General features: G+C 58.2%; 1 protein-coding gene across 1 annotated transcript in view; it reads left to right on the plus strand.

The window, feature by feature from the left end:
* The window catches only part of FER1L5 (fer-1 like family member 5), a 25,119-nt gene extending 1,270 nt beyond the window's left edge, over positions 1-23,849 (plus strand). The window contains exons 2-52 of the mRNA XM_025212808.1: positions 142-197; positions 825-907; positions 1,049-1,157; positions 1,879-1,963; positions 2,531-2,631; positions 2,883-3,011; positions 5,722-5,772; positions 6,430-6,460; positions 6,837-6,952; positions 7,172-7,292; positions 7,696-7,799; positions 8,362-8,430; positions 8,508-8,551; positions 8,859-8,932; positions 9,033-9,145; positions 9,277-9,390; positions 9,482-9,659; positions 9,895-10,019; positions 10,420-10,520; positions 13,739-13,916; positions 13,997-14,152; positions 14,290-14,421; positions 14,612-14,775; positions 14,873-14,987; positions 15,163-15,265; positions 15,408-15,559; positions 15,700-15,888; positions 15,969-16,086; positions 16,179-16,256; positions 17,450-17,631; positions 17,699-17,857; positions 17,978-18,076; positions 18,167-18,328; positions 18,760-18,925; positions 19,010-19,035; positions 19,212-19,268; positions 19,343-19,459; positions 19,695-19,820; positions 20,027-20,182; positions 20,349-20,440; positions 20,653-20,823; positions 21,182-21,330; positions 21,416-21,561; positions 21,718-21,806; positions 21,987-22,082; positions 22,176-22,317; positions 22,423-22,522; positions 22,746-22,912; positions 23,007-23,116; positions 23,229-23,376; positions 23,487-23,849. Of these exons, the coding sequence (XP_025068593.1) occupies positions 142-197; positions 825-907; positions 1,049-1,157; positions 1,879-1,963; positions 2,531-2,631; positions 2,883-3,011; positions 5,722-5,772; positions 6,430-6,460; positions 6,837-6,952; positions 7,172-7,292; positions 7,696-7,799; positions 8,362-8,430; positions 8,508-8,551; positions 8,859-8,932; positions 9,033-9,145; positions 9,277-9,390; positions 9,482-9,659; positions 9,895-10,019; positions 10,420-10,520; positions 13,739-13,916; positions 13,997-14,152; positions 14,290-14,421; positions 14,612-14,775; positions 14,873-14,987; positions 15,163-15,265; positions 15,408-15,559; positions 15,700-15,888; positions 15,969-16,086; positions 16,179-16,256; positions 17,450-17,631; positions 17,699-17,857; positions 17,978-18,076; positions 18,167-18,328; positions 18,760-18,925; positions 19,010-19,035; positions 19,212-19,268; positions 19,343-19,459; positions 19,695-19,820; positions 20,027-20,182; positions 20,349-20,440; positions 20,653-20,823; positions 21,182-21,330; positions 21,416-21,561; positions 21,718-21,806; positions 21,987-22,082; positions 22,176-22,317; positions 22,423-22,522; positions 22,746-22,912; positions 23,007-23,116; positions 23,229-23,376; positions 23,487-23,579 (5,942 nt within the window). The 3' untranslated portion in view covers positions 23,580-23,849. The remainder of the gene's footprint in view (positions 1-141; positions 198-824; positions 908-1,048; positions 1,158-1,878; positions 1,964-2,530; positions 2,632-2,882; positions 3,012-5,721; positions 5,773-6,429; positions 6,461-6,836; positions 6,953-7,171; positions 7,293-7,695; positions 7,800-8,361; positions 8,431-8,507; positions 8,552-8,858; positions 8,933-9,032; positions 9,146-9,276; positions 9,391-9,481; positions 9,660-9,894; positions 10,020-10,419; positions 10,521-13,738; positions 13,917-13,996; positions 14,153-14,289; positions 14,422-14,611; positions 14,776-14,872; positions 14,988-15,162; positions 15,266-15,407; positions 15,560-15,699; positions 15,889-15,968; positions 16,087-16,178; positions 16,257-17,449; positions 17,632-17,698; positions 17,858-17,977; positions 18,077-18,166; positions 18,329-18,759; positions 18,926-19,009; positions 19,036-19,211; positions 19,269-19,342; positions 19,460-19,694; positions 19,821-20,026; positions 20,183-20,348; positions 20,441-20,652; positions 20,824-21,181; positions 21,331-21,415; positions 21,562-21,717; positions 21,807-21,986; positions 22,083-22,175; positions 22,318-22,422; positions 22,523-22,745; positions 22,913-23,006; positions 23,117-23,228; positions 23,377-23,486) is intronic.

Consider the following 23,849-nt stretch of genomic DNA (forward strand, 5'->3'; position numbering starts at 1 on the left):
CTGGCCCTCAAGGCAGGGTGGGCAGGAGCCAGAGTGGGGTGGAGATGCCTTGGTCATCATGTTGGCAGCCCCAGGACCTGCATGGGGTCCCCTCTGGGGAGGTACAGCCCCGTGTGGCACCGTATGTTTGCTCTCTCATAGGGGTCACGAGGAGCACGAGGGTGGTGCAGGAGGAAAACAGCCCCATGTGGAATGAGGTGAGACCTCCCCCTCCTCACATTCATGCTTATGCACACACATACACGCATGCACACAAACACACATAATCACATATGCACACATACAAACACGTGCATATAAATGCCCATACAGGTAATTGCACGTTCATGCACACGTACAAACACGGGTGCACATAAACACATACCCATAAACTCGTGCATACACGTGCACATAAACACCCATGCATATGCATGCATAAACATATACACACGTGTACATGCATGTGCACGCATACACCATGCATACACACACATACACATGCTTACATGCATGCACACATAAACATAAGTACACCAAAACACACACACAAATGCATGTACACACAAACACACATATACGCATACATGCATACATATCTGCAGCCTGGGAATGGCTGCTGAGGTTGTGTTCCAGCGTGGAGACCTCTCCCAGGCCCTGGAACTCTTCAGATGGCCACAAGGCTTCTCTTCCTGAGGCCATGCGTGGGTGTACCCCACACACAGCCCTGCCCCTTCCCTTCTGTAGCCTTATGCTTCTCACTAGGCTTCACTCCCCTGACAGCAGAGGGGCCTGGCGTGAGCAGGGACCACAGCACAGCTCTGTGACACATGTGGCTTCTCTTGCAGACTCTGGCATGGCCACTGGGGGACCAGCCTCTGAATGCCACTTCTGCCCTGGACATCCATCTCCGAGAGCTGGATCAGGAGAGGTGCGTGGCTGGAAGATGTATGTGAGGTGGTCATCTGGATGGGGAGGCCTTTCTTGACCGTCCCAAAGCATTTTCTTCCCAGGTAAAGCAGGTGGGTGAGACTGCTGCCTTGCCCATGACAGCCATGTTCCCATCCTCCAGGGACCTAGGCTCCGTCACAGTGCCACTGGTATTCCTGGCCACCAAACCAAGCCACGTCCTCACCCTGAAGGACCTGCCTCTTCTGGACAGTGACAGGCAGCCCATGGGGGTGAGTCTGGGGTAACCAGGCTGGACAGAGGGAGGTTTTTCCATTGGGATTGTTCCTTTGAAGCCACGGGTCCCGGAGGGGTGAGGCATGGGCTAACCTCAGACAAGCCCTCAGTCTCCACCACATGGCTGTCTCGCCTGTGAGAGAAGGCAATGGCCAGGAGCTGAGACGGTGGCCAGGAGCCTCCAGTCCCAGCCCGTCGTGTCTGGAGACCCACAAGGCTCCCCCCAGTCCTGTCCAGCATCTCATCCCATTCCTCCCATGTCAGTAATATGGTGGCATCTTGCTCCATCTACCCTTTGCCACGTGTCTCTGCCCCTACTGTGGCCCAGGACCCAGCGGAGATTGACTCATGGGTGGCAGGGAAGATATCCCAGCTTTAGCCTGAGCAACCAGAGGGAATGTTTCAGGACATGAGAAAAGAACTTGTAGTCAGCAAATGCTTTGCTACCATATTTATTAGTAGAATACTAAGGGAAGGGACAGAAGAGTTTTCCTTCTACCAGATGGGTCAGGATTGAGGTCCTCCATAGCTCTCTGCGTCATGCGTGCCACAGTTTAGCCCCCACGTGGTCTGAGGCATCCAGGATGTGACAGGGCATTATGGCCTGGAAAGAACCGAGCCCTGTGGGGCATTTGCTGCAATGGATTCCAGGGAGGGCAGCACCTAGGATTACCCCATTCCCATGGTGAGCTAATCCCATCTGCTGTTGGCTTTCAGGGTACCATCAGTGTAAACGCCTCCTATATCCCACCAGGACACAAGATATTCAGGGAGCCTGGAAAGCAGGAGGCCAAGTGGGGAGGTAGGTGAGGAGGCCTCACATTGATGTCTTCCAGCTTCCCTTGGCCTTGGTGAGTGGCGGGGGGAATTTTCTTGGCTGAAGGGAGGAAGGAGGTTTACTTGGCTGGGCACCACCTCTCCAGATCCTTCCCGCAGGCAAAAGCATAGTTCCTGGATCCCCCAAGGAAAAGAGAGGGCCTGGAGAGCAGCTCATGGGGGCAGGACACCACAGGATAGCCTACCTCTCCGTCTGTGGGCTGGGCCCAGATGATCACAAGTCAAGACCCCATCTCAGGCCTGTGAGGCATGTCCAGCCTGTGCCAGGCCTGCACAGGGCTCCCTTCACCGCACTATAGTCCATCCCAGGGGGCAGCTCCCCATGGCAAGCCAAGATTCAGAGTATCCGGCAGCCTGCACATGAAGGGTACACAGGATGATGTGTGTTGGGCTTTGTGTTTTGACCATACTGCATTATGCAGGCAGCCCCATGGGTCATGTGTATGGTGAATCAGGGGATGGAGTATGAGTTCCCCTCTGAGCACCATCCAACCCAGGCTGGCCGCATCCCTCCCTCTCCATCCTTCTGCAGTCGGGCCAGCCAGGGCTACTGGCATGGACCATCGGAGACCAGGATTTCACAGCCCAACGCCTCGCAGGCAGGAGCTTGGGGACAAGCAGCAGGATTTCCAGGTACCAGGCTGAGGTCTCCAGAGCAGGGATCTCCTCAGGGAAGGTGGCCAGGGAGGGGTCCAAGTCAATCCTGCCTGCCACAGCCTAGCTAACCACCTTAGCTCTGTCTAGAGCCAGAAGTCATGTGTACAGCCCATTGGCTGGATTGAGCCCACAGAGCAGCTCCAAGTAGCTGGCCAGAAGCATGAGAGCAGCATTGGGTCTGGCTGGGGCTGGGATTTGAGCTGTGGCCCCTGCCCTTACCTCAACAGGTGCGTGTGAGAGTGATTGAAGCCCGCCAGCTCCAGGGGAACAACATCCGGCCAGTGGTGAAGGTTTTTATCGGAGAGCACATGTTCCGCACCCGGATCAAGACTGGCAACAACCCCTATTTCAATGAGGTGTGCATTAGAGTGGGGCTGTCTCGGAGGGAGCTGGAGGCTGAGAGACGGTGCTGTTACAGAGGGCAGGATGGCCCAGGCAGGGGGCTGTGACTGAGGGGTGATGGGAGATGGCATCATCCAGGGATGGATCCAGCTGGGGGTAGTATCTCCCTTGGATTCCTGCTCCACTAAGCCAGCTGTGTAGCAGCGGCAGGGGCGTTTCTATGTAAGCAACACTTGACTCCATGGCTAACAGTTATCTACCTGATTCCTTCTAAACTCTTCACTCCACAGGTGTTTAATGACCCTTTCTCCTTTTTATAATGGTCTCCATCTTCCCCAAATCAAACTAGCTTTTCCTCTGCAATTCTCCTGTCTCTTAGTTCCTCCTAGAAATGTTGCTTCTATTTCCTGGCCTTGCAGACTGTTTTTAACTCTAGCTCAAAACATCCACTCAGAGGTGGAAACCTGAACTCAGGGTAGAAATAACATTCAGGGAAGCATTAGGTGCACTGTCAAGAAGGCTTGATTTGGCTTTCAGAGATCTGTGATTCATTCTAACAACTGCAGGACTAGCAAGCCAACCTCCCTGGGGTATTTTTGCTTAGCTGGTTCTGTACAAACCATATGCAGAGGAATAGCACATTCCCATAAAGATGCCTCTGTTTGGGCTTTGGATCTGAGGCTGAATCAGACAGTCCCAGCCCCCTGTCAATAGTTGGCTGCCATGGTCCCCTTGCTTTTCCTGTCGCAGGTTAGGGCATTAGGTCTGTGTTGTCAGGGCTGACAGTAGTCTTATGTAGAGTTTAAATGATGGATTGTCTGGAATAGTTTGGACAGGATTGATCCTGCCTCAGGCAGGGGGTTGGACTAGGTGTGACCACTGGAGCTCCTTTCCAGCCCCACTTCTGTGTGATTCCATGCGATGAGGCCCCACATCACCTGTACCCCCCTAGATCCAACCATGGCATAATCTCTGCCAGGCTGGTGTCAGGACCAGTGTAGAGATGAAAACCTGTGAGCCCGGCTGCCTCGAGTCCTGTCTGACTTCCCGCTGCCTGTTTTCCTTCAGGTGTTTCTCCAGAGCTTCCACGAGACGCCAGCTCAGCTCTTTGATGAGACCATAACCATCCAGGTAGCATCAGGAGCCCTGTCCCAGCTGCCCAGGGTCAGGGTAGTGGGGTGACATGTCCAGCCCTGCTAGGGTCAGGCAAGACAGATTTCACGACCATTTTCCTCACTCAAGCTGATCTGGACCTGGATTCACAGGGGAGTCAGAGCCATGTCTGTACCCAACCATGTGGCAGGGATTCTCTCACGTCCACATCGGATGTGGAGTCAGATCTCAAGCTGTGTGGTCTGAAGCTCCGTGGCTGGGGCCAGGCTATGTAGGCATGTAGAGTGACACAGGAATCAGCCCTTCATGCCTCCCTGTAATCAGTGGTGGAAAATGAGATGCAGCTACAGAAATAGTTGAAGGCTAGAAAAGAAAGCTTCTGTCAGTGAGAGACTTGGTGGGCACACCAGTTGAACAGCTCAGTTTCCTCTGATTGATGCTGGACCATGTTCCTAGTGGATCCATTTTTGGATCCCCATTGGATTTCCAAAGTGGATTTCCAACCTTCTGTTTTGAAGCCTGGTTCCATCTTCCATGGTGTCTGCTTCCACACACAGCACTGTGTCACCTGGTGATTTATTTATTGGATCCTCCAAAACATTAATGAAATTATAAATGATGCAGCGTGGATGCAGGACAGACCTGTGGGGAACCCCATGTGATATCTCCTCCCCCTTCATAGGGTCATAGGAAAGTCTAGGGCACATCTAGTCCAGCCCCCAGCTCAAGGCAGGATCAGCCCTGACTAAACCACCCCAGCCAAGTGTCTGTCCAACCTGCACTTGGAAACTTCCAGGGTGGAGACGCCACTAGCTTCTCTAGGCTGTCTCGCAGTGGTATGTCAGGTCATAGGTGGCTCTTCTTGGTGTACAGTGATCCAACCTGTCATGGTCTCATCTTATGGGAGTTTCACGTTGACTACATTTTCTTAGGAGGGTGTCATTCAGAGGTGTGTGTCAGGAGGGGGATTTCCCCCCCTTCTTTTGTGTTGTTGGGTGTTGGCTGCAGCCCAGGCTGTGGGCCAACAACTGGGCTGGGCCAGTGCTCCTACTAGGACTCAAATTCAGAGGGTCCTGGCTAGAAAGTCTTGCCCTTCTGTTCAGGGTCAGCCTGATGCTGCATTGGGGTCAGGAGAGAATTCTCCCTCCTGGTCCAATGGGCATGGCCTGGGAGGCTTTGTATGGACTGGCAGGGCACGGTCTCTGCTTGGTATCTCTTGAATGCATCGAACCCCAATGGCAGCAGTGGGCACTGCCAGCCCTCATTGCTCAGCATCACCTGGGGCAGGGCTGGAGGCTCTCAGTGTCTCTGGGCCTGGTGACTGTGCACGGGGTTGGGATGTGGTATTAGGAACAGGTCAGGCTGGGACATGTCTGGGGGGTTGGATGCGGCTGGTTTTATTGGAGAAGTTATTTTGCCAGGGAGAATTCTGATTGGGTAGCATTTAGGTGGGCATTGGCGAACCACAGCCCTCTAGACCAGCTGCATCTGCCCCGTCGAGTGAAGGATTATGGGTAATAGACCCATCCTGCTCTTCAGTGTGTGGGGCCAGAGATAAAGACCCGTCCCTAGGAGCATGGGTAGTGAACCAGGCGTGGCTTTGATTGGCAGGTGCTGAACTCCCGGGCGATACGCGCCAACTCCCTGATCGGCATGTTCAAAGTGAGTTGAGGCCTTGGCCTTGGTCTCCCCCTTCCCTACCCACACTGGCCAGTGCCCCATGGAGAGGGAATTCATCCTGGCCGCAGGAGGCTGTTGAAGGCAGAAAGTCTCCAAGTCCCTGCCTAGCGCTGGCTTTGCCATGACAAGGCCCTGCAGTGCAAAATGCCAGCCAGCCTGTCTAGGGCAGCTAGCAGAAAGGGTTAACTCTGGCCCACTGTCAAGCTTTGCCACAAGAGATGCTGGCAGCCATCTTGCAGCGCAGCATCTCCATGCTTCTATTCCTGTGAAGGAAATGGCCTTCTCTCCCCTGATTTTGGGGAGCTGATCTCTTCTTTTCTGAGACGTGTGTGTAGTGGGCATGGAAATAGGGTAATTTGCTGTTGGTTCCCAACTTAGCTGAGGTCCCTGAAGCAATTTAGTTGCCCATTCTCTCCCAGGTGGGGAGATCCACTCCTGGGCCTAGTCCTAATGCAGGCCACTAATGATGTGTGGCTCCTGTGGCTCATTAAGAGGCTGCCAATCAAAGCAGCCTGGTGCAGGGTGACAAACCCAGTGGGCGGAGCCATCTCAGAGACCTCAGTCATGTGCTCAAAGCGCAGGTCAAGGTGTCAAGAGTTTTGGGTGCTATCCTAACCGGTGCCTCTCTCTGTTCTGCAGCTCGAGTTTGGACGTGTGTACAGCTCCCCTGGTAGGTGAACATGGGCATGGGCTGGGTGGCTCCTGCACCCTAGGTACAGAGGTGAAGATGGTCTTATTTCCACCCCCTGCAATCCAATTCAGCCCACGAGCCAGGGGTCATACCACTCCCCAGACTGGCCACATGGCCCTCACGTCATCAGCCTCCACTTACCCTCCCTGGGGCAGTGCTCCTCATGCCTCTTCCCTACCATTACTCGAAGCAGGCGCTGTCTCCCTGCCACGTGGTCTCGTAATCCAGGGAGCAGGCTCCTTGCTGACCTGGGTCATGAGAGCGAGCTCCAGCCTGGCCCAATGCCTTTGGGGGAGCCATGGGTAGGTCATCCCAGGTGCTAATTTTGACCTTTTCTTTCTAACCCCTGAACCAGGCCATGCTCTCAACTGCAAATGGCTGAGTCTCTACCACCCTGATCACCTTGGGACGGGCTTGAGGGGCTACCTCCAGGTCAGCCTCTGTGTGTTGGGAGCTGGGGACCCCACACCGGTAAGTGCTGCTGGGTGCCATCAAAGGGTATCCCCTGGTTCCAGACTAAGGGGGGCTGGTGAGCTTGTGGCAGGGCCTTTTCTGTGCCATGGTTGCCTCAACCACCACCTGCCTCATGCCTTGTGTGGAGGTGGCCCCTGCTCCCCGCTCCCTGTCCTGCCCCATGGCATGTACCCAGTGCCCTCCCGTGTGCCCAGTGCCTTTCCCACCTCTCTGCAGGGCCCAGACAAGCCTGCTGAGGGCAAGGATGGGGAGGCAGCTGTGCTCAAGTCACCCGGGGTGCCCGTGTGCATGGCCACCTTCCAGCTCTGCGTCTACAGGGCTGAAGATTTGCCTCAGCGTAAGAGCCGCAGGGGAGGTTGTCTGTCCCTTAGGCATGTGCTGGTGCCCGCCTGAGACACGTGTGTCCTTTGGGGCCTGCCTGGGACATGCGTGTCCACTGGGGCCTGCCTGGGATGCACATGTCTCCTGGTGCCAGTGCCTACTTGGAGCACTTGTATTCCCTGGTGCTGGTGCCTGCCTGGAACGTGTGTTTTCTGGTACTGGTGATCACCTGGGACACGCATGTTCTTTGGTGCTGGTGCCTACCTGGGACACGTGTGTCCTCTGGTACCAAGGACCACCTGGGATGTGCGTGTCCTCTGGTGCTAGGGACCATCTCAGGCTGGTGCTGCTTCCTGACTCTCAGGCCCCAGCCAAGGGAGGTGTCCCCACTTATTCAGACTGTGTACCTGTACCTTCAGCAGAGTACACTGGGCAGAGCCCATCGCAGCCCCTGCTCCCTGCACAGCCCCAGGACAGTGGTGTGGCTGGCCTCTGCGTGGAAGTCAGCTTTGCAGGGAAGACGGTAGGTGAAGTGTAGCTCCAGGTCAGAGAGGTGTCCACCAGGGACATGCATGTCCTGTGCCCATGCCCGACTGCTAGCACCTGCTTGGGGCATGCATGTATTCCAACACCTGCCTGGCACATGTTTGTCCTCTGTCGCACTGATTTTCTGGGATGTGTGCACTCTGGTGCTGGTGCCTGTCTGGGACACATGTTCTCTGGTGCAGTGAATCCCTGGCACATGCATGTCCTCTGGTGCCAGTGACACCTGGTACATGTGTGTTCTCTGGTGCTAATGCCTGCCTGAGATTCACGTCATCTCAGGCTACTGACCACTTGGGACACATGTTCTGTAGTGCCAGCACCTACCTGGCACATACATGTCCTCTGGTGCCAATGACCACCAGACATGCATTAACTTTGGTGCTGGTGGCTGTCCAGGACACGTGTCCTGCAGTGGTGGCACCCACTTGGGACACGTGTGTCTACCAGTGCTGGTATACAAGGCCATGTCTGGCTTGCTGGGGCCCAGGTGGGGAGGAGTGGGGCTTCCACATGCACCCCAGCTGTGCTGGTCTCCTCAGCTCCGGACAAGGTCAACACCAAGACAGGACAACCCCGTGTGGAACATGGCTCTCTTCCTTCCTGTCCAGGTGAGCCAGGCCTTGTGCCAGGTATCTCCTCCAGCCCCCAGCCTTCCCTGCTTCTCACCGCCCCCTTCTCCCTGCAGCTACCATCTGTGTGCGACACAATCAAGCTGGCTGTGCTGAGCGGGTAGGTTGGGCCACATGGGGAGCTAGGAAGGGCCTTGAGGGGTTAATCAGGGCACATGCATGGTGCTGCTTGGCTGCCTGCCTGGCTGTCCGAGGGTTGTGGAGGGGTGGGGGGGCACGCCACCCTCCCAGCTCCCATGAACATCAGCCAGTCTTGGGGGAGTGTAGAGCTGGGACTCAGCATCACACCTCCCTGATACAGTCAGCTCCAGGGCATCCCCCACCCAGCCCTGGCACCCCCTAGAGCAGGCAATGGGCAGCTCAGAGCTGGGCCCCATTCTCACCTGCTGTCTCTTCCATCCTTGCAGGGACCAGCCCGAGGCCCTGGGCACTGCAGCTATCAGACTCTCGCAGGTGTCTTCGGTGGGGACAGAAGCAGAAGGTAAGGGCAGGTGGGGGCAAGGCTGGGGCTCTCATCTCATGTCAGGGGTGGGTCTCTGGGCTGGGGCCCTCGCTGCTCTCAGCCACCGTCTTGCTTCCAGGGGACTTTGGTGGATTCCTGCCCTGCTTTGGGCCCAGCTTCCTGACCCTCCACAAGTGCCTCAGAGACCTCCCCAGCCAGCCGGACACACAGGAGGCACACAAGGCTGGGAGTGTGAGTCAGGGGCCTTGGCCCAGGGTGGAGAGGGCCAGCACCCTGGTAGGGGTCTGCCCTGAACAGCCAGGCCCCCCACCCCCACCCAGCACTCATGCTTCCTGCTGTTCATGCTCCCTGCTGTTTCCCAGGGGGATGCCGTGACCTACTGTGGCCGGATCCTGGTGGAACTGAGCACCAGCATGGAGGCCCCACCTATCCAGGAGATGCAGGAGATCCCTGATGATGCTGTGGCCCGTCTGGAGGTAACTGCCTTGGGAGGCGGGAGCTGGGGGTCTGTGCTGCCTTGGCACTGCAGCCCATCTGAGCATGGCCCGTGGGCTCCATCCTCTGTAGCGCTACCTGCCCAGGCGGAAGTATGGGCTGGGCGCCATCTTCTACTCAGCCACCATGCTGCCCCAGCTCACGGGACTGCTGCGCCTTCAGGTCAGCATGGGGCACTACGGGGACAACGCTGAGCACAGCTGCAAGCCTGTGCCTTCCTCCACCCCATATAGCCAGGCTGTCTATGATGGTAGGCACTGGGCGCAGGAGACAGGTGCTGTCAAACACGGCTTCCTTAGGGCTCCTGGTTAATCCAGAGTGAAAATGGATTAAGCCAGTGACTGGACAGTGGTTACAGTGTTTAGATCTGTAGCCCCCAGTGGGGGTTGAAGCAGAGAAGCCTCCCCACCACACACCCCTGGCCCCGTCACCCTCAGCCTTAGGGCTGGTCCTGAGCCTGCACCTTTTCCCATCTTCCCTGGCAGGGAACCGTTACCATTACCTGCCCTGGTATGACACCAAGCCTGCGGTGGCTGTCACCTCCTTCTGGGAGAACGTGGGCTACCGTCTGGATGCCCTTAATGCTCTGCAGGCCACGCATGACAGGCTGGTAGGTGCCAGAGCCATGGGGCAGGGCAGATATGTGCCATGGGGTTCTCCCCATGGGAGGCAGTGCCAACAGGAATGCTTTACCCACTGGGGCAAGGGCATGTGCCCTCGCTGCCAGGCCCTACCCATGGCCTCTGCCTTTCAGGGGTGTGCACAGAGTTGTACACCTGCCTGAGGGGATCAGGCTGGACCTGAGACCACACACAGGGCCCAACAGGCTGCCAGCAGGACTGATGTTAGCCACATATAGGGTTGCTGGCCCCAGAGGAGCTGAGCCAGCCAGCATGGGCCTGTCCCAGCACTGCCCGATAAAATCAATGGGATAGAAACCATGGGTTTCTGGCCCCCGCTGGGGGTGGGAGAGCCTGGGAGACACTGTCAAGAGTTTCCTCTTCCCCCAGAAGCAGAACCTGGAGGCCCTATGCACCGTGAAAACCCCTGACAGCCCTGCTTGGACCCACGCCTCCAAGAAACTTCTGGAGGAGCTGCTGGAGGACTGCAGGTGAGCGCAGCCCTGAGCTGGGGCAAGCCTCTGTAGTGTAGACAAAACCCTGGTACCTCTGGCCAGGCCTCTGGACCCTCTGCTAGAGGGTGCAGGCACCGGCAAGGCAGGGCAACACCCAGGGGTGGATCTACCCTCATGTATTCTCCCTGCCATGCATATTTATCTCTAATTAAAGAGAACAGAGGTTTCTTGCCACACCAGGGGGTCTGGCACTCTGTTATCTGGTCAAAGATCAAAGCAAAACCCAACACAGCTGGATTGGTCAGCATGCTAGTTGGCTAGAGGTTCAGGGATCACTAGGATCCCCTACTAATTGGTTGGAGGATAGATTAGGTTAGGGTATAAAAACACAGTGGACTGGGCAAAATCAGTCAACCTATTTTTCTCTAGTTAAAGAGGAGCTTGCTATGCTCTTACTGATATGCTGATGGCCTAGCACCATGGTATTCCACTTGAGATCAAAGCAAAAACAGATCTTCAAGCCTTCCTTAGAGGCATTCAGTGTTGGCTGCAGCCCCCTGGCTGGGGATGGTGACTGGGCTGCGCTAGAGCTTCTGCTGGGACTCATACCCAGGGTAGAGATCTTGCCCCTCTGCTTAGCCTCAGACCAGTGCTGCACTTGGGGTCAGAAAGGTATTTTCCCAGCTGGTCAGACTGGTATGGACTGAGGAGGGGGGGCAGGGGGAAGGTTTGCCTTCCTCTGTAGCAGGGATACAACTCTACCTGGGATCTCCTGAGCATCTATTAACAACCTTGGCAGCAGCATATTGTTGGCTGCCATAGATTTAATAGATTTCATAGATTTTTATGGTTGGAAGGGACCTCAGTAGATCATTGAGTCCTATCCCCTGCCCTGGGCAGGAAAGAGGCTGGGGTCAGATGACCCCAGCCAGGTGCTTGTCCAGTCTCCTCTTAAAGACCTCCAGGGGAGAGCACCACCTCCCTTGGAAGCCCATTCCAGGTTCCGGTAACCCTTACCGTGAAGAAATACTTCCTGATGTCCAATCTAAATCTGCTGTCAATTTGTGGCCGTTGTTTCTAGTTACCCCAAGGGAGTGCCCTGGTACACAGAGTATCTCCCATTCCTTGCTGCCCTCCCCCCACCCCCTCCGAAGAATTTGTAGCTGGCCTCTCACCTCTCAGCCTTCTCTTGCAGAGGCTGAAGAGATCCACGTTCCTCAATCTCTTCTCATAGGGCCTTACCTGCAGGCCCCTAACCATACAAGTAGCCCTCTGGACCTTCTCAAGGTTATCCGCATCCTTCTTGAAGTGCGGTGCCCAAAACGGGATGCAGTACTCCAGCTGCGGCCTGACCAGTGTCGCATAGAGGGGAAGTATCACCTCCTTAGACCTGTTTGTGATGCATTTGCTAATGCATGGTAAAGTGCGGTTAGCTTTACTTAACACTTCATCACATTGACAACTCACGTTCATCCTGTAGTCTACTATGACTCCGAGATCCCTTTCTGCCACTGTGCTACTTAGAGGGTCATCTCCCAGTCTGAGTGTGTTGGCGATTCTTTCTCCCTAGGTGCAGCACTTTGCACTTATCTTTGTTAAACTGCATCCTGTTCTGTTCTGCCCACTTTTCCAACCTGTTCAAATCTGCCTGAATCCGTTCCCTGCCCACCCATGTGTTTACTTTGCTCCATAATTTGATGTCATCCGTGAATTTGGACAGAATGCTCTCCATGCCTTCATCCAAGTCACCAATGAAGATATTGAACAGTACTGGTCCAAGGACTGAACCTTGGGGGACCCCACTGCCCATATTTTTCCAAGTTGATACCAACCTGTCTAGCACCACTCTCTGGGTGCATGCCATAAACCAATTCACCACCCACCTGACCTTGTAATCATCTACGTCATGGCCACTTAGTTTATTTATAAGAATGGGATGAGACATTATATTGAAAGCCTTTTAAAAATCCAAGTAAATGACATCTACCTTGGCTCCTGCATCTAAGCATTTTGTGACCTGGTCATAAAAAGAAACAAGGTTAGTCAGGCAGGATCTACCTGCTATGAACCCGTGCTGGTTGCCTTTCAGCCTTATTTTTCCTGCTGGACTCCCACAAATGTGTTCCTTAATACTTTTTTCAAAGGTTTTCCCAAGGACAGAGGTGAGACTAACTGGCCTGTAGTGACCCGGATCCTCCTTCCTCCCTTTCTTGAATATAAGAACCACATTGGCCCTTTTCCAATCATCTGGGACCTGTTCTGAGCACCATGAATGTTCAGACAATCTTGCCAGTGGTTCTGCTATGACACTGGCTAATTCTCTCAGCAACCTAGGATGAAGATCATCTGGGCCTGCTGACTTAAACATGTCCACCCATGGTTCCCCTGCTTTCCCTGTGGCAGGTTTGGGTGTGAAGTCTGGTGTTGTGTCAGGGCTCATGGTAGTTTTGCTAAGAGGTTGGACAACTGGATGCATCTGGGATGGTTTGGACAGGACTGATCCTGCCTCAAGCTGGGGGTTGGACTAGATGTGACCTCCAGACATCCCTTCCAGCCCTCGTTCTCTATGATATAACTATTGGCATGTACACTGATTTGCTAGATTAGCATAAAACAAACAAAACAAAAACCAAGTGGAACTAGGCAAAAACCAGCCAGAACAGCCCAAAGATGTGTCATGAGTCCCATAATCATTAGAATTAAGCCTAGGTCTCTTGCTCAGTTTTGTAGAGCAAAATCTAGTCTTCCTGAGAGTCTAGTCAGGGCTTTCACTACTTCCTTACAGAGTCATTGCTACCCCTGAGATAATACGGCCACACTGGAGGTAAGGTTTTGTTTTTGTTTTTTAGCTAGAGCTAGCAACAGGCTGCAAGGCTGTGAAATAGGAGAGAGGCATCATCAAGAATGGCTGACAGATTGTAGAAGAAAGGATAGTCTCAGTAGACAACAAGACCATTAAAAAGGAGAGAGGGGTGTTAAGACCAATGGAGTGAAGAGATTAGCAGGAAGTGGAGCCATGAAATCAAATCCAGGGAGGTCCTGACTACCTCCCATAGGCCAACCTAGGAGCTCTGTGCCTGCATACAGCCGGGCTACGAAGAATGGGCAATGCCCCCATGGGGTCTCGCTCTGGGTGTGCCTTGACCCATGGGGCTGAGGGGCAACACCTTGATCTCAGAGCCTGTGCTAGGCCAGGGTCCCCTTCTCCAGGGTAGTGGGAGCCCTAACCCACCCCTGGCTCTGTGTCCCTGCAGGAAGCCGCTGCCTGACTTGGAGGGGCGGGTGACAGCCACGATCCTAGACCAGCGACTGCGGGAGCAGCGGGTTCGGCTCCTCTGTCGGGTGGCCCGGTGCGCTGAGAAACTCGGCGCGGAAGCGCTGGTGGCCCAGGCTCAGGATTGGCTGCAGCAGCTGGCTGCCGTTGCCCACGAGGTACATCCATGCCCACCGCAGCCCTGGGGGTTGGGGAGTCTCAGCTGGCTGCTGATGCTCTGCCCACCCTCTGACACCAGCCCCAGGTCAGCATCCCTGATGTGATGATCTGGCTGCTGTGTGGCGAGCAGCGCGTGGCCTATGCCCGGGTGCCAGCTCGTGCTATCTTGTTCTCCAAGGCCGGGCCCCGCACCTGTGGCCGGCTTTGTGGGAAGACCCACACCCTCTTCCTGAAGGTATGGGGCACCCTTGAATCCCTTCCACAGCTCCTCTGCCCCCCCGCTCCCCCCCCAGGGCACTCCAGGCCCTGGTGAGCACTGCCCTGTGCTGAAGGGGTCCCAGAGCTGAGGTCTGCTCCTTCTACTCTCCTCAGAACCCCCAAGGTGCTGGGCAGGATGAGGCCGGGCAGGGGCAGCTGCGGGTACGGCTGTGGCTGGGGCTGGTGACTAACAGCGAAGCCTTCAAGCGGTGCTGCGAGGGGCGGGTCCAGGTCTATGCTGAGACGGTGAGAGAGGCATAAAGCCAGCCTGCACCCAGGCATGGCCTGACAGGCAGCAGGCAAGGGTGGGGCACCGTGGGACCTCATGCTCGTCACATGGCCCACACCATGCAGCTCACCATGGCACCGTGGCCAGGACTGCTCTGGCTCATGCCCAGGGATTTAGGCCTGGGTCTGATGTGCCCCTTCTCTGCAGTATGAGAACCAGGTGAAGGAGCTGGGCAAATGGGGGCCAGGGGAGCCACCAGATGCCTTCTGGTTCTCCGACATCACCGGCAGGCTGGGGCTGCCCATGGACCGGTTCCAGCTGCCCCGGGGCTGGCGCTGGGCAGGGGACTGGGCTGTGGAGCCACAGCGCAGGTGAGTCCAGGAATCTCCCCCTGCTCTGACCTGGGAATAGGGAGAAAGGGGGTGGCTAAGCTGCAGCCGGCACCTCTGACACTGCCCGCTTCTTCAGGCTGCTCCTGGACGCAGAGACCAACCGCAGCGAGGTGCTGGAGGAGGTTTATGAGCAGGAGAACCGGCCACCAGGGCAGGACTGGGCACCTGCCCCTGTGCCCCACACCAATGCTGTGAGCAGGGGCCATTGGGCTGGGGATCCCATCATCCCAGGGTGTCAGCCCTCCTCACCAGCTGGAGCCCACCCCATCTGGGGGTACTAGGGGCATTGGCCTCTGTAGGGCATGATTCCTGTGCCGTGAGGGCCCTTCACAGAGACCAAACCCATGTTGTCATCTCCCTTCACAGGCTGGGGTGCCCATGCCCCCAAAGGAGCAGGTGCCATGCCCGCGGGGCTGGAATGTGGAAGATGACTGGCATGTGGAGGTGAACCGTGCAGTGGATGATGCCGGTGAATGGCCCTTGGCTTTGCCCCCTCACAGGCCGCGAGGATCAGGGTCCCTCTCAGCCCAGCCCCACAGGCTTATGGGGGGCTTAAGGGAGGTGGTGGGAGGTTAGCCCAGTGCCAGAAGGCCATGGTTGTCTCCTTCCAGGCTGGGAGTATAGCATGGGGTCCCTGCCACTGACGTGGGCCGCGGCCGAGAAAATGTACCACACACAGCGGCGCCGGCGCTGGCTGAGGCGGCGCCAGCGGGCGCTGAGTCCCCGGCGCCAGGCGTGGGAGATAGCCTCCTTCCTGCAGCTGGTAACAGTGTGGATGGGTGGTGGGGATCTGGCCCCTCTGCCTCCAGCATCCCTGGTGGTAGATGGAAGTAGGCGGCTGGATGCCTGGAACGGCTGGGGGCTTCACCTGGGTGTGCCCATCTGACCCAGTTCTGCCCACAGCATGTTTCTGAGGAAGCTACAGCCTTGGAGAATGAGGATTATGGCTGGGAATACTCTGCAGAGCCAGAGGGGAAGTTCCACCTGCACGCCCAAAGCAATGATGAGTATCGCCGGCGCTGCTGGCACCGCCGCCTGGTCCCAGCCCGGGCCTCTCGTGTGGCCTCCATCTTTCTCCTCGAGGGCTCCCTGGTGAGTGCTAGGGGACCTCTGCTCCTCCTGCCGCTGTGGCTAGCCCTGCGTGAGTACCCATGGTGCCTCTCTCGGCCCAGGGCACGGAGCCGACAGGCAAAGCTGTGGAGACGGGCAGCAGTGAGGTCGGGACACCACAGAGCCCTTCACAGACCCTGCTGCAGCTCCACACACCCCTCATCGTCTGCATCTTCCCCCGTGAGTCCCTGCACAGGGCATGGCTGGGGCTGGCGGGGTAGGGGAGCACTGGGAAGGGGTGAGAACCACGAGCACTCCCCCCTCCCCCACAGACCCCACATACTACCAACTGCGCTGCTACATCTACCAAGCCAGGGACCTACTCCCAGGCAGTGGCAAGACTGCAGCAGGTAGGTAGCACCCCTGTATCTTCCCCACAGACCCGATGCCCTTACACCTGTGGCCTTGGGGTGGTCTCATGGACCTGTTGTGATGTCCCTTGATAAATCCTTGGGGCAGCCTCACTTCGAAGACTCTGTCCAGGTCTGGCCCCCTCAAGCGTCTCTTCTGGAATGAAGAGGCCTGGCCTCTTTAGTTTCTCCTCATGGGAAGCCCCTCCATGCCCCCGATCATCCTGTTTGCCCTTCTCTGCACCTTCTCTAGCTCTTCTGGATCCTTTTGGAGGTGTGGGGACCAGAGCTGGGCAGAGTCTTTGAGGTGGGGCCTCCCCAGGGATTTATAAAGGGGCATCAGGACACTTTCCATTCTGTTCACAACTCCCTTCTCCATCATCCTTGACACGTTGTTTGCCTCTGATGGCTGCTTAGCCCTGAGCTGATGCATGTAGCCACCTGTCCATCATGACTTCCAGACCTCTTTGCTGCATGATAACAGCTAACACAGAGCCCATCCGAGTGTAGGTCGAGCTGAGGCTAGTTTTGCCCAGGTGCATCCCTTGACACTGATCTCCACTCAATTTAATTTGTCCCGTTGTTCATTTGGACTCGTGTAGACTGCCCATTTACATTTTGCTTTTTATCTTGGAGCCAGTTTCTAATCCATGCATGGATGTTCCCTGCAATCCCCTGACTCCCTCTCTTTGTTAAGAGCTTCTGATGGGGGACCTTGTCCAAGGCTTTCTGGAAGTCCCAATAGACCATGTCAGCTGGATCACCCTGATCCACCTGCTGCTTGACACCCTCAGAGAGCTCTGGTGAAGCAGGATTGCCTCTGACAGTGCCAGGCTGATTCTTCCCGAGCAAGTTGTGTTCATCCATATGCTGAACACTTCTTCCTTTCCTTCTTGTTTCTACCTGTTTCCCTCCACAGAAGTCAGGGTCACTGCCCTGTAGTTCTCTGGGTCCCTTCTAGAGCCTTTTCTAAACGGGAGTCACATCCACAACTTCCAGGCCTCTGGTATCAAGGCTGTTTCTGCCCAGTTGCACTAGGACAGTTAGGAGCTCAGCAATTTCCAATCTGAGCTGGTTCAGGACCCTGGGGAGAGAGGCTGATCCAGTCCGTGGCAGATCCAATGGGTGCCCTGGAGCATACAGGTCCCCCCACTTGCTGCTGCCAACTGATGGGGTTCCCTCTCCCACCCCAGACCCCTTTGCCCATGTGGCCTTTCTGCACGTAAGCCAGCACACATGGACAGTGCCAGACACCCTTCACCCAGCCTGGGACCAGACATTGCTCTTCCGCCGCTTGCTGCTCTATGGGGACCCCAAGGCCTTGGCCCGAGACCCCCCTGTGGTGGTGCTGGAGATCTTTGACCAGGATGTAGGCGTAAGTGCGGCTGTCAGGGCTGGGGCTCAGGTCCACAGTTCCATGGCCTCATGGTTCCTCTTTCCAGGGCCGGGATGAATTCCTGGGCAGGAACATGTGCCAGCCCACCGTGTGCCTGCAGCCCAGTGTCCGATGCCCACCCCGGCTGCGGTGGTTCCCCATCACTTGCAGGCAGCAGCAGGCTGGGGAGCTGCTGGCTGCCTTTGAGCTGCTTCTAGAGACAGAGGTGAGGGAGGGGGCTGTGGGCTGGGATTGAGGGGCACTGGCTGGGCCTATTCCTGGTGACCCCCAGCTCTGCCTACCCAAAGGATGGGTCCTGTGTACCCCCAGCTCTGCCTCCCCACAGGATGGGGCACTGAGCCGGCTGCCGCCTCCACCGTGGCGGGACGGGCACCACATCACACCTGCTGAAATCCGGCCTGCTGTGCGCCCAATGGCCATCGAGGTGAGTGGGGCCGGGGGGACTGGCGCAGAGGGAGGTTGGGAGGGGCTGCAATGCCTAGCAGCCCCCTGACCTATGTGCTGGATGCTGCAGGTGCTGGCGTGGGGGCTGCGGGGCCTGGCCAGTTTCAAGTTGCTGCCCGTGGGCTGCCCGGCACTGACCGTGGAGTGCGGGGGGGTCTCAACCACCACGGCCCCCATCCGCGACCTGCAGCACCACCCCAACTTCCCCCAGAACGTCCTGCTGCTGCGTGTGGTGAGCTGTCTGTCTGTCTGGACTGGCCTCAGCTGTCTGCCGAGGACCCCCATGCCTCGTCTGTCTGTCCGTCTGTAACCCCACACCAGGCCTTGTCCGTCTGTCCCTCACCCTGTGCCATGCCCTGTCTATCTGTGTATCTGTCCCTGGCCCCATGCCAGGCCTAGTCCATCTGTCTCGCTGTAACCCCACATCAGTGCTTGTCCATCTGTCCCTCTGTGAACTCGTGCCAGGCCTCGTCTGTTCGTCTTTCTGTCCATCCATCCCTCTATCCCTGGCCCTATGCCAGGCTTTGTCTGTCTGTCCTGACCCCAGGGCCAGGCCTCACCTGTCTGTCTGTCTGTGCCCCCATGCTGGGCCTTGTCTGTGTGTCTGTCCTGGGCCCTAGACCAGGCCTCGCCTGTCTGTCCCTCTCCCTGCCCCTTCCTCAGGTGCTGCCTGTGGACGATGACTATGCGCCCGCGCTGGAGCTCAAGGTCATCGACTACCGGGACTTTGGCTACCAGCCCATGGTGGGGCAGAACTGCCTCCGAGACCTGCGCCCCTTCCTCTGCCAGCCCCAGCCCGGGGGTCTGCACCTCCACCTGCCCCCCCGAGGTAACCCCCCAACCTGCAAGTGCCCCTCACTCCCGATCTGCAGCCCACCTATACCCTTAACCCTGTGTTCGTCCCACCATACAGGCAAAAGCAAGGGCTGGATCGCCAAGGTGAGTGCCTCAGCCCCACACCACAGTGACCCCAAAGCTCCCTTGCCGGGGGAGCCAAGCAAGCCACGCCATTGGCTTCTCTGGGGCCCAGCAGGGAATGAGGGGGCTACTCCATTGCTCAGGGGGCTGCTGATTTCCTGGAGTGACACATCCTCTCCCCCCTCCCCCCGCAACAGGTGCTGAGCCGTGTGGCCAAGCGGACGTGGGGTCGCTGGGTGTTGAGGCCAGAGCAGGTGGGCAGAGCTCCTGGAGGGCCACGGGCATGATGGGCACTGACCCATGACCTCTGACCCCTGATCCCCACCAGGCTGATGGGGTGGAGGAGGAGGAGGAGGCTGAGGCCGACTGGTGGAGCCGATTCTATGCAGCCACGGGTGACCTGACCAAGAGTGGGGAGGCTGTTGCAGCACTGGACCCCCTCCAGGTGGGTACAGAGCAGGTACCACGGTGTCTGCCTTGCCCCGAAGGGGAGCATCCACACCAGCCCTGCCCCTGCCTCCATGGAGGGAGCTGCCAGCACAGCGAGGGCCCCATGTTTGTCCCGCTGCACCCCAGAGTGGCCGCATTCCAGCCACTGCTCCAGGGCTGGGGAGGCCTGACCTAGCCACACATGTCCTATCCTCCCTCCCCTCCCCTCCCCTCCCCTCCACCCATGGCAGATATACAACTGTGAGCTGGAGGCTGTGAAGGAGTTTGAGGGGCTGCAGGATTTCTGCCAGACCTTCCCGCTCTACCGGGGCTGCACAGAGCCTGGTGATGACCCCCTGGTGGTGGGAGAATTCAAGGTGAGAGGGCTGGGGCCATCAGCTGCTCTGTGCTCTGCTCCCTGCCATGTGCCTCCTCCCCATCAGCTGGTCTGCTTTCTGCTTCCTTCCCTGTGCCCCCTGTCCCATCTGCTGCTCTGTTTTCTGCTTCCTGCCTTGTGCCACTTGCCCCATCATCTACTCTGCTCTCCGCTCCCTGTCCCATCCAGTTGCCGCTCTGCTTGCAGGGCCTCTTTCGCATTTACCCGCTGCCCGAAGACCCTGGAGCACCACTGCCCCCACGCCAGTTCCAGGAGCTGCCCCCAAGCCAGCCCCAGGACTGCCTGGTGCGGGTCTACGTGGTGCGAGCCTTCAACCTGCCCCCCAAGGACCGCAACGGCCTGGTAACGCACAGGGGCTTTTGCACAGGGGCTCTTGCATGGGGACCCTCCCAGGGGGGTTCTTGCACAGGGCCTGTTGCATGAGGGTGTGCAACATGGGGTGGAGTGGAAAAGGGCCCTGGCCCCCCCCTCAACCCATCCATGACCCCCCAGTGCCTGTCTCCCACAGTGCGACCCCTACATCCGTGTCACTCTGGGCCAGATGAAGCTGGGGGATCGGGATGACTACGTGGCCAACACCCTGGAGCCCATCTTTGGAAGGTGGGGCTTGGGGTTGTGGGGTCTGGGAGACCTGGAGGCCAGGGGGCTTGGGAGCCTGGGAGCTAAGGGGAGATCAGGGGGCTGGGAGCCAGGGAACTGCTCCCACTCTCATCCCAGGTCAGGGGTGGCTCCCCAGGTGCCCAAGCTTTGCCAGGGGGTGGAGGGGGATCTGGCCTAGCCTGGACCACCAGCATGTGCCCCTGTGCTTGCAGGCTTTTTGAGCTGTCCTGCCACCTGCCCCTGGACAAGGACCTGTGTGTGGCGCTACTGGACCGGGACATGGTGCAGCCTGACCAGCCCATTGGGGCTACCACCATTGACCTGGAGAACCGCTTGCTGTCCCGGCACCGTGCCCACTGTGGCCTGGCCCCTACCTACCGCCTGTGAGACCCCCACACCTCCCCACAGGGCCTGGGGATACCAGCCAGGGCTTCCCACAGCTCCGGCTAGCTCCACTGCTGCCTCAGTTTCCCCCAAGCCTCCTTCACTCACCCCAGCCCACCTCCAAACCCACAGCCCTCTGCCCTCACCCAGCCCAGTCAGTGCCTCACTCCCAACCTGCAGCACCCCCACCCACTAGTGCCCCCCACTCCTGACCTGCAGCCCCCTGTCCTCCCAGCCCCGCCAATGCCTGTCACAAGGCAGGGAGCAGAAAGCTGAGCAGCCGATGGGGCAGAGAAGGGGTGGGGGGCATGGGCCTGCCTCAGGGCTATCTAACTCGCCCACCCCTGGTCTCCACAGCTCAGGCCTGGGGCAGTGGCGGGATCAGATGCCCCCAACACAGGTACTGGAGGAGCTGTGCCGAGCACGGGGCCTGGTGCTGCCTGAGTTCAGCGAGGACGGCGGCCAGGTTGGCTTCCTGGGCCGCAGCTTCCTGCTTGCCGACTTTGGTGAGTGCTGGGGTGGGGGAGCTGGGATTTGAGGGGTGGTTGTTCCAGCCTGAGGGCCCTGGTTCCACATGCCCTGTTGCCACAGAGCGAGCAGTGCCAGCACCAGCTTTGCGGTACCTGGGTCCCCCCCGTGAGCGCCTGGCGCTGCACCTGCTACACACCTGTGATCTCGTGCCCGAGCATGTGGAGACGCGGCCCCTCTACAGCCCCACCCAGCCTGGCATCCCCCAGGTAGGCCTGGGTGGGGGGCAGCCAGAGCTGGCACAACAGGTGTTGTGGGGCTGGGGTGGGGGCAGAGCAGGACGGGGGTGTGGATGGCTTGCTGGGTGCCCCTCGCTCCCAACCTTGCTGGTGCCCCTCACTCCTGACTTGCTGGTGCCCCCCCAGGGCAAGCTGCAGATGTGGGTGGACATCTTCCCTGAGAGCTTGGGCCCCCCCGGCCCCTATGTTGACATCATCCCCCGAAAGCCCAAACAGTGAGTGAAGCAGGCCCCACCCCATGGCAGATTGACCAAGGTGTCTGGGAAGGTGGGAGTGGGGGGTAAACCCAAAACAGGAGAGCCCCCTGGGGGGTTTCTCTTCTGCGAGGGCCCTGCTGCACCCAGAAAGGAAGGTCTGGGTGCTCCCCACTCACTTTCCTCCTCACCCTGCCCCAGGTATGAGCTGCGCTGCATCGTGTGGAACACGTGTGATGTGGAACTGGAGGAAACAAATATCATGGGGGAGCACATGAGCGACATCTATGTCAAGGGGTACAGTGCCCCTCACTCCTGACTCAGCCCCCTGCCCTTTCCAGTGCTGCTCGTGCCTCTCACTCCTGACCCATGACTCTGTGCCCGTTGCAGCTGGCTGGATGGACAGGAGGATGTGCGGCAGCGAACGGATGTGCACTACCGCTCGCTGGGGGGCGAGGGCAGCTTCAACTGGCGCTTCGTCTTCACGCTGGACTACCTGCCGCTGGAGGGTGTCTGTGTGCTGCCCCGCAAGGTGAGGAGCTGTTGGGGCAGCACCCCCCGGGTGTGTGGAGGGGGATTGGCGTCCAGTGGGGGCGATGAGGGGGTCCAGCCACACACACCCCCATCCCTGGGCTAGGAGCACCTGTGGAGCCTGGACGAGACGGTGCTGAAGCTGCCACCCAAGCTGGTGCTGCAGGTCTGGGACAATGACAAGTTCTCAGCTGACGACTTCCTGGGTGAGGCCTCTCCCCTGCTCCCTGCAGCCACAGGAACCCTGTGGGGGCCGCAAGTTGGGAGTGAGGGGTATTCGCAGGACAGGGAGGGCTGCAGGTCAGGACTGGGGGCTGGTCCCCAGGGCACTGATCCCTGTGGCCATTGACTGCCCATGGCTGGGACGGGAGTCTACCACCCCTATAGCCATGAGCACCCCTAGCCCACATCCTCCCCCCACCACCACAGGGGCCCTGGAGCTGCCGCTGACCCAGGTGCCACGCCCAGCCCAGCGCCCCCGCGACTGCACCCTGCGGCCCCCGCGGGACCCTGGCACCAACCTTTTCCACCAGCGCAGCTTGCATGGGTGGTGGCCCTGTGCCAGCTACAACAAGGCTGGGCACCCACACCTGGCGGTAGGTGGGTGGGGTGGGGCTCCCAGCCCCCCCCCAATGCCTCGGTTTCCCCCTCTGTACCTCAGTGTCCCCCTCTGGTGCCTTCATTTCCCAGGGCAAGCTGGAGCTGACACTGGAGCTGCTGACAGCCAAGGAGGCAGAGGAGCGGCCAGTTGGCCGGGGTCGAGAGGAGCCCAACATGTACCCCACACTGCAGCCACCGGTGTGAGTATCAGCAGTACCCCCAACTCCTACCAGTATAAGACTGGGAATCCCCCCCACCCTGGCCCTACCGATGCCCTCCTCCTATTGCCAAACCTCTCCTCCCTCTGAGCAGGCGCCCAGAGACCTCGTTCCTGTGGTTCACGGCACCACTAAAGACCCTGCGGCACATTGTGTGGCGCCGGAACCGCTGGCGGGTGCTAGGGGGCCTGGCCTTACTACTACTTGCCCTGCTCCTCACCTCCTTTGTCTATGCTTCCCCGGTGAGTCACAGGCTGAGCTGGGGCCTGCAGTGCCCATGGGAGGGGGCAGGCCACAGCTAGGTGCCATGGTGCGGGCTATGGCTGGGTGCTACAGCTATGCTTCCCTGCAGCGCTACCTGGCCATGAAGCTCATCAACCCCTTCCAGAGCGCCCACTCCTTCGGCAGCCTCAAACCAGTGCTGGGGAGCAGTGGCCAGCACTGATGTCCTTGTAGTGGCGGCAGTGCCTCCTGTCCCTTGCCATGCTCAGCCCTGGCTGATGGGAGCCTAGAACTGCCTTCGGGATTGTTGCAGCAGCCACCCAAGCCTCTATAAAGGCCCAGTGTGGACACCATATGTCATGTGTGTTGGTATCCTGGAGCCGGGGTAACTGGTTTCCGGACATTTAGGGAATGCCAGGCGGGAGGTGGGACTGATGTGGCAAGTCTCCACCTGTCACCTCCATGGGCAAGAGACATGTGGAGGTGGGCGCTG

Source organism: Alligator sinensis, unplaced genomic scaffold (assembly GCF_000455745.1).
Source record: "Alligator sinensis unplaced genomic scaffold, ASM45574v1 scaffold453_1, whole genome shotgun sequence".
NCBI lineage: Eukaryota > Metazoa > Chordata > Crocodylia > Alligatoridae > Alligator > Alligator sinensis.